This window comes from Rhincodon typus, chromosome 11, assembly GCF_021869965.1.
Source record: "Rhincodon typus isolate 14 chromosome 11, sRhiTyp1.1, whole genome shotgun sequence".
Lineage (NCBI taxonomy): Eukaryota > Metazoa > Chordata > Chondrichthyes > Orectolobiformes > Rhincodontidae > Rhincodon > Rhincodon typus.
Genome location: NC_063342.1, coordinates 38,876,804 through 38,886,409, shown reverse-complemented (window position 1 = coordinate 38,886,409; position 9,606 = coordinate 38,876,804). Strand labels below are relative to the sequence as shown.

General features: G+C 38.3%; 2 protein-coding genes across 3 annotated transcripts in view; both read right to left on the bottom strand.

Moving 5' to 3' along the window:
• LOC109920316 (DDB1- and CUL4-associated factor 6-like) overlaps positions 1 to 9,606 on the bottom strand; it is a 111,227-nt gene that overhangs the window by 22,669 nt on the left and 78,952 nt on the right. The window lies entirely within an intron of this gene.
• LOC109922026 (DDB1- and CUL4-associated factor 6-like) overlaps positions 5,045 to 9,606 on the bottom strand; it is a 44,830-nt gene continuing 40,268 nt past the window's right edge. Inside the window, exon 3 of the mRNA XM_048602745.1 lies at positions 5,045 to 5,105. Within this exon, the coding sequence (XP_048458702.1) occupies positions 5,060 to 5,105 (46 nt within the window). The 3' untranslated portion in view covers positions 5,045 to 5,059. The remainder of the gene's footprint in view (positions 5,106 to 9,606) is intronic.

Sequence of the window (9,606 nt, the reverse complement as noted above, 5' to 3'; positions counted from 1 at the left end):
TTTCTGAAGAAGGGTCTAGGCCCGAAACGTCAGCTTTCCTGCTCCTCTGATGCTGCTTGGCCTGCTGTGTTCATCCAGCTCTACACCTTGTTATCTCGAATAATGATGGGATATAGGGGGAGGCTGAGAAAGGTAATGGGAGGAAAAGTGCAAGGGGTGCAGGAGGCTCCAGTGGAAGGGATCAGAGAGAAAGAAGGTGGTTGCAAGAGCTTTGGGTGACAGTGGAGTTGCAAAGGCTTTTGGAGGGGAAATAGGAAGCTAGCATGGGACGGAGGGGAGCGGGGAGAGAGGGAGGATACACGGTGGTATGGGTGGATGAGAGAGGGAGGGCAGTGGGGTGGGAGAGTTGAGGAGGGAGAGACAGGATTAGAAGGGGGGTGTAGCAGAGAAGGGGAGAATACTTGATGGGTTGGGAGAGAGGGGGAAGGTGCATGGGGCACGGAATGCATAGAAGGCATGGAAAAGGATGCTGCACAGGAGAGAGACCAGTTTTAAACCGGTCACAAATATAGCTATCTGGATACCAACACTGAGATAATGAATCACTTGAAAATGAATTTGCAATCTCTAGTTTAAAGCTGGAAATATTCAGTAATTATGATGGGAAAAATACAATAGTTTGCACCATAATGAACTTGTTAACTTTAAATCGGAGATTAAGAGTTGGGGTGCAGTAAAAAGGTTGCTTTGTGAATATGTTAACTGTGGCCTCAACCAGATAGAATCATAGAATCCCTACAGTGTGGAAGGAGACCATTCAGTCCATCGAGTCCACACTGACACTCCGAAGAGCATCCGAACCAGACCTAGCCCCCAAAAACCTATTGCCGTAATTCTGCATTTACCATGGCTAATTCACCTAGTCTACACATCCCTGAATACTACAGACAATTTTAAAATGGCCAATCCACCTAACCTATATATCTTCAGACCGTGGGAGGAAACCGGAGCACCCGGCGGAAGCCCATGCAGATACAGGGAGAACATGCAAACTCCACAGACAGTCACCTGGAATCAAACCTGAGTCCCTGGGCACTGTAAAGCAGTAGTGCTAACGACTGAACCACCATGCTGCCCAAATCTGAAAGATATGTTTAGCAGACATGTTGTGTGCTAGAAACGTGCAACAGTTAGTTTGGGGGGTGGGTGGGGGGGTATTTGGCTAACTTATTGCCGGTCCTCTTATGCCAATTTAAATATACGGTGTTTAGAAATTAATGTTTGCGTTGATTGTTGTGGTTTTAAACTTAATGCAAGGTTGGTAGTTATTGAGGATCATTGTATGAAGGATCTTCACCACAACTTAAAAAGATAAATCTGGTAGATTTGCTGCCATCATCCTTTTTCCTTCTAGGGATCTACAGGGCCTGGTTTGTCTCTCATGGTACAGGAAAATTAATTGGTAGTTTAATTAGAGGAGGATTGTGACTTCAACAAGATATAGTGTGTTTTATGTTTGCAATCTGTACAAGTTACACAAGCTTGGGGGACATCACTACAAGGCTATGAGGGAGATACCTATATTAGGTTTTACTCCTTTGAGGAAACGAGTTACTCAAATTTCAATGCAGGTAAATACCAATATAGTATACTTGTGCTAAAATATAAATGCAGGTTTACATTGAAAGACTTTTAAAAACAAGTCATCAATCCAAGTTTCGGACGGAGCAAAGGTTCCTCCATCTCTGCCTCTTCCTCAACTAATTTTGCACACCATCTTTGACTAAAACAATTACTGCTCAAAAAATGTGGCACTATATTGATTAGTTTGCACAAAGAGCAATGCCTTGATTTTATATTTTCAGTCAGAAAAGTTGTAATGTGCTACATGGAAGGTTTAATATTTAATAGGAAACTCAAGAAACCTGCCAGTACAACTGCATTCTGATTGAACAACCCAAAATGACCAGTTTATCAGACCAAAATGAAGGTTACTTTTTCATGCAATCTTAATCTAAGGTGGAATTAATATCAATTTTTAAAATCAATTCATCGGTTAATTTAAAAAAAATCAGAATTACAGATCATAAACAACTATACCACAAAGAACACATGCTATTAGGGTAATGAAAGTATGTGACAGGCAGTGGGGTTAAAATGGACAACACTGATAAACAAATTGATCATTTAAGATTGAAGAGACTGTATTCCTTCCCCTTCCTCTCCCCTCCCTAACCATCTTCAGTCACATCCAGACCAAATGGTGATCAGTCAAGTGTGGTTAAATTATGCTCACCCTACATCATGACTTCAGTCCTGAAGACAATCAATTGCTTTACTCTATTTTTCAGGCTTCTGGCACAGGGTTCTCCTGTGATGGTACCACAGGAGTCAGCTGACTTCTAAACAAAAGGGTCACAGCTGAACATAGCCCTGTCCTGAATTGTCATTCACACACAAACATTTTGCAGTGGATCCTCACAAAAAATTACATTTGTTAACATGGAGTATACATAAAGTGAAAATTGTCTAACCGACTCTGTGAAATAGCGTTTCATGAAAGATAAATCAAAACAAAGAGATGGGTGGCGGGGAATATAAACAAGTGAAATCAGCAAAGAGCCCAGATCTCCTTGAATTACTGTTGTACAAAAGCCTACTAGGTTTGATGTCATGTATTTATCAAATAGCAGGTTTCAAAAAAAAAAACAACCAATAGATTGGAGTGATTCAAAAATGTGTCAGAGCTAGCCCTACTAGGAGCATGGTGTGCAATTTAACGTTTTCACAATGACTGTTGCTGGAATACAGTTCTAGGACCATCAGCAGTCCTCTGGTACCTCAATCAAAGAATCATTGCTTCTTTGGTCAGGGAATTACCATATGTGTGTGTAGGTGGTGAGTTAATGTGGAAAAGAAAGGGGCAGAGGAGAGCAGAGAAATTGAAAGGAGATGGATAAGAGGAATTTATAAGCAGACTAACCTATCCAAAGTTGAGAAGCTTTGTGCTCGGCCCAAAAATAGCCTACATCTAAAAAATAATCTTAGTCATAAATGGATTTTCTTTTCAGTATTTTCTACATTAGAAGTATTTAACAGACGGGTGATTATTTTAATAAACATCTCCATTTTATTCATAAATGTAATCCTGATTTCTTTTAGCTCGCCAATTTAATTTCACATTCTATTTCACACACTATTTTGTTTTACTGTCACTTCCTTAAATCTAGACTTAAATTTTGCTGGAACAAAATGGCACTAAATATTTTACTATTCTGAAAATTTGTAGGAGTTTAGAGAAAAATGTCAAGCCATTCTCATCTCAATTCTCTGGCAACACAATTACATAAATGTGGTCACTTTAGTAATTCTATAAAGGGCACAGAAAAAAAAAGTTTGGTTTAAAATGCCATCCTGGTATTCTATACTTGTAATTAAATTGAGACTTCAGAATATTAGTGTGGAGATTCAGGTAGAAGCTCTACATTATAGAGTAGAAAATACTGTTGATAATAACAGCAAATGTCAAATGTACTTCATGACACGTCTTGTTTACAATTTTAAGAGTGACACACATACAACAGCCCAACAAAAGAGGCATCATGTGTTCACTTGCTAAAATAGCCGAGAGTAAATCATTCCCTTAAATCTTTAGTACCTGACTTTGAAGGCTTTATAAATTGCATATAATCACCAGTAAGTAGTAGTCAAACAGGTTACGTTTGTTTGCACTGTCTTTCCTCACCTTAACTACACATAGGCAGGAAATAGAAGGAGCACTGTCTCTTCAAGAGCAATCATGGGTTATATGAGAAAAAACATGGTTTAAACTGTTATAATCCAATCTTCAGTACTGTTAAGTAGATAGAATTACCTCATTCTATCACCCACTGCCATTCCTCTGAAAGTAAATCTATCAAGGAGAAAAAGAACAAGGGCTCAGATTATACGTGAGCAACCTTGGGTGTCATAAAGCTGATGCCACATTCCCAGATTCTCGTTAACATCATCGGAATGAAACATTTCAAATTAGTTCCTTAAAGGACAGTGCAACTTTTATGGCACCCTCTAGTGTATTCAGTTTTACTCTAATAACCAACACACATTTTTTACACAATTACATGGTTCAAAAAGATTCAGGTCTAAAGCTATAATGCAGGTCCATTTATTTGCTACTTTTTGTATTGTACATTGTAGATATGAAATCATCCGACAAACAACTCAGCAGCTGACTCATTGTAATTTCTTAATTCTTATAACCACCTGGTTATAGCCTGTAATATTATGAAATCAAATCAGTTTTGATGAACAATTCAAAATTTTGTTTTGAACAAAAATTCTTTGAACTCAGAATAAAATGTAAAAGCTTTTCAATTTGGCAGGTACAAGGGTACTAAATTCAAAAAAGAGAATTAAATGTCTGTATTCATTTTAAATTAAAAGTATTAATATGATTGTAAGTGAAAAGTTAATTAATCTTTGCTAATCAGATACTCTTACATCGTGCAAGAGTGAATACAAATTTACTTCATGATTGGTTTGTCTTGCAGTTCAAAACAGTAGCATTTTGTCTATGCTCAAGTTTTATAAAGGTATCTCGCAAGTGGCATTTGGCTAGTTTTCAATTCTAGTTTATACTGCTCAATAAGTTGTTTTTAAAGACTACCCTTAACATACTGTTTGATTTTGTTGACAGTATATAGATATTATAAAGATATTTTGGATCATTTCAAAACGGGAGACCCTGCAAAGATATTTCTGCAAATCTGAAACAAACAAAAAGAAGTATAATCAATGCAGTGGACATGCATTTTTGTTTTGTTTTGAACAATTTGGTATTGGTACTCATAACTCGAAAACCAGAACAATTAGGCTACTTTTTTTTATATCAATGTTCAAGATCATGACTGTTAAGACGTGGGTTGTTTGCAATACACAGTACTATATTAAACAAATATTTTGCATATATACATATCACATACATTCAAATAGTTAGATTTTCAAGGCTGAAATACATTTCCAAAATAAGAATGTGCACCAGATGTCCATTGCATTGCACTGCATTTGAAAATGATCAGCGTGCTACAATTATTGAAAGATAAATGAGAGCGATTTAAAATTACTCAAATAAAATAGCTAGAAATATTCGGCAGATCAAGCAGCATCTGTGGAGAAAGAAACAGAGTCAACATTTCAAGTCAATGATCTTTTGTCAAAAATGAATAAGATTTTACACAGAGAAAAGGTAGCGGGGGAAGAACAAAAAGACAGTGACAAAAAGACTGTGAGAATGGTGAAGTCATGAGAGATTAAATGACAAAAAGGTCGTGTAAGGCAAAAGGAGATGTGAAGAAACAAGAGATGGATCTGGAGCAGGCGTAATTAGAAAATAGCAGAATCATTACAACATATGAAAAAATGGGGTTAAAGGTTATGATTAACTGAAAGATGAGTTGCTGTCTCACAAACCTATATTTAAAATTGTTAGCACAGTTCAGGAGGTCGAGGACAGGGAAGTCAGAATGAGAGTGGAGCAGAGAAATAAGACGACAGGCAACTGCAATCTTTTTACAAAACTGAACAAAGTTATCCATAAAACAGCAATCCAATTTGTGTCTACTCTCCCCTGTATGCAAAAGACCACATCATGTCTAGTGAATACAGCATACTGAATTGAAAGAACTAAGAATAAACTGCTTGAAATTGCTTTTTGGAATCAGACTATAGGAAAAGAGGACATAAAAGCACAGGTTTTCATTTTCTGAATTTGCATGGGAAAGTCCTGTATGAAGGGAGGCGTGTTGGGAGTAATTGAGGGGTGGCTGAAAGGCGAAAGAATGAGATGATGTGTCAGTGGTGGCAGAAATGGCAGACGATGTTCCAATAAATGTGAAAGCAGCTGAGACGGAAGGTGAGGGCCAGGGACGATATCATGGTTCAATAAGGGAATGGGTGAGAGCAGCAGTACAGGAAATGAAACAGACATTTAGTTTAGGCAATGTCAATAAAACGATATGATTTTACTCTACAATATGAAGAATTTGAATATACTTAGTAACATTACACATTTTATGATTCTGAATTGGTGCTTGCATTCTTTCTTCTAGAGATATGGTAAAGAAATATTGCAAACTTGGTGCCATCAAAAGAAAGTGGAGCATAATCAATAGCTTGTACTTTTATACACAGACCATAGCATAAATACTATCCCATGGCATGGCACAGATAACTGTAAAGAAAATAGACAGCAAGCTAACAAAGAAGTTAGAAGATGTGATGGAAAGCTTGATTAAAGAGATTAAATTTGAGAAGTTGTTTTAAAAGTGTTATATGGACAGAGGGTTCGAGGGACAGAACTTCAGAGAACAGTACACAAGGGCTGAGGACACCTGCCGATGTTGGGATGTAAAATTGATCAGTGTCAAGAACAGTGGCACTGAAGAACGAGGATACAGATTGCAATGATAGGATAGGGCAAAGACTTCTATTCTGCCAACTACCACTCAGCCACTGGACTGAAATAGAAAATTTGGAAGTTTGCATCAATGCCCGCTTTGTTTTGAAAATATGGACATTTCTCTCAAGGAACATGCCTCTCTTAAATATTTTCAGTTGTAACACCTTGTGACACAAGCATGCTATTCAATACGTTAGTCCTTCAGGTTCCAGAGTATACAGCGAAGGCAGGCATATACAAAGATTGTAAATTAAATTTTTAACACTGTCAATTTATTTTAAAAAATGATGCTCTCCTTTTCGGAATCCAAATTTACCATTAAAATTTATAATCACAAATTTGTTATGGTGTAGAAGGTGACCATTCAGCCCATCATGTTTGCACTGGCTCTTCAAATGAGCATCAATACCTAGTACCAATTTCCTGCTTTATCCCCATATCCTTGCACACAATTTCTATCCAAATAATCATCCAATGTCCTCTTGGAAGCCTCATTTGAAACTGTCCCCACCACATTTCCAGACAGTGCATTCCACACCATAACAAGTGTTTTACAATACTTAATCACAGGAACCATTATGTTAGCAGCATTCAACCAGCATTTTGCATACTATCGAGCAGCTCATGTCTAAGCTGAACTGCCAAATTGTGAAAAGTTTGGATGAGTTCAAGCTAGCTTGCACTACTTGAAGGCAATCTGCGTGTCTTAAGGGGAGGGTTATTCTGATTGGAGCAAGTGCTGTAATTCATTCGAAGAATGCGTCTGACCTGGGAATAGCTCAAAAATGGTATAACACAATGCGCATACACCAAAGTTCCCTGATGCAGTATTGGAGTGCTTGGTGCAGGATCAGGACAAGAGAAGAGAGGCCCTCCAGGCAGGTAGACACTGAAAAGGGAGTGGGAGCAGATACCCACCACAGTCGATGTCATGAGTGTGGCAAGAAGTTCAATTACTTCACATGCACAATCATGATCAGTGAATGTATCTTCAAATGCTATACCCCATTGATTACACCACTGGTCTCTCTCACTTCAATCAATTCAAAATCAACCATAACTCATATTTCACATTCATAGCTTCACCTCACCCTCACACATTGAGCACTGTTACAACTTTCTGATCCACTTGTACATACTGCCAGCTATTCAACCATAACAGGCACATCACTAAAACAGATTGCAATACACACATTCAAATCTTTCTTGCAGGACGTGGTGATATCGAATCACAGACAATATCGCCTAAGCAGTTGTATATCCTCATCTTGAGAAGGGCCTAGGCCCGAAATGTCGGCCTTCCTGCTCCTCTGATTCTGCTTGGCCTGCTGTGTTCATCCAGCTCTACATCTTGTTATCTCAGATTCTCCAGCATCTGCAGTTCCTACTATTTCTAATGCTGGATATTACTGGAGTGACTATGACTAAGAGTAAAATGAGGCTGAAGATGAATCAATGTTCCTTCTCACATCTCAGTTCCACTCTCATCTCTCAATTTCTTCTGATTTGCAAGCTGCAATAGTTAAGTGTGTATCTGTTGCTTTACCACTTTCTCCTTTGGAATCTTCTTTCGTGAACCTAAAAAAAATGCATTGCCTTGAGAGAATTTGTGATCATTGCGGATGACTGCTACGGATTCAGAATATTCAAAAGGCAAGCATAAAATGTTTTGACAACTTCAAATGTCACTGTAATCAACGTCAGGCTCCCATTCATCAATTACAGCTCTGCCTTCAACACCATTATCTCCTCCAAATGAATCTCAAAACTCCAAGACCTAGGTCTCGGCTCCATCCTCTGCAACTGAATCCCCAGCTTCCTGACCCGCAGGCTGCAATCAGTTACATGTGACTACAATAAATTAAATCAAATATTATATGTGTATAATACAATAGTGTTTAATGCAGGAACTCAGACCTGAGTTCTGCAAGGGTAAGTTGACTCTTATGTTGACCACAATTGTGTTAGGCAGTCATGCATAATATTCATTTTCCAATTGTTAAAAAGTACTATATGGCATTAAAAATATTTTAGACGGCCTGTCATCATTTTCTGTCATATTTTGTGCTGTGATTTAAATTCACAGACAGCTCTGGTTGGCATTGCTTTTGAATGCTCTCTTCATCTTATACCTCCAATCATTGATGGGCACTCTGCTTTGAAATAGCAATGAGGTATCTCTCCTTTCAATCAATTTTAGGCAATGTAGTTTTTACTGTCTCAGCAGCCATTATGGGTTTCAAAAGGTACAAAAGATTTCAGGTCAGCAGATGCTCTTCTCCATGGACACACAGTGACAGCATGAAACCACATGACATAGGAGCAGAAGGAGGACATTCAGCCCATCAAGACTGCTCTGCCATTCAATTTAATCATGGCTGATCTGATAATCCTCAAACCCACATTCCTGTTTCCTTTTACCCATAACACTGGATTGTTATTAATTAAAGATCTATCTCAGCTTTAAATATACTTAATGGCCTAACCTCAACAGCCCACTAAAGAATTTCACAGATTCACTACCCTCTCAGAGAAGAAATTCCTCCTCATTTCTATCTTTACGACGACTTACTTTGAGATTGTGGCCTCTGGTCCTAAAGTCTCCTACAAGGGAAGCCAGCCTTTCTGTATCTAACCTGCCTAATCCCCTAAAATCTTGTATGTTTCTACTGGGTCACCTCTCTTTCTTCTAAAGTTCAATGAGTACAAGTCCAACATACTCAACCTGGCCTCAAAAGACAGCCCCTTCATGCTCAGGACGAGTCTAAAGAGCCTTCTCTGGACTGCCCCCAGTGCCAATAAGGCTTTCCTTAGATAAGGAAAAACTGCTCACAGTATTCCAGCTGTGGTCTGACTAATGTCTTGTGTAATTTGAGCAAGACCTTCCTATTTTTATGCTAAATTCTCTTTAAAAGAAAGGCCAATATTCCATTTGCTATTTCCATTACCTATTACCCACTGAACTGTATGCTAGTTTTTGAGGTTTATCCACGAGGAGTCTTAAGTCCCTTTTGTGCTGTAGCATTCTTTAGTCTTTTACAGCTCCTCCATTCTTCTTGCCAAAATGTATAACTTCCCATCTTCCAACATTTTTTCCAGCTTCCAAGTTTCTTCCCACTTGCTTAACTTGTCCACATCCCTCTGTTGACTCTGTGTCATCCTCACAATTGGCCTTCCCACTTATTTTTGTGTCATCTGCAAACGTAGCT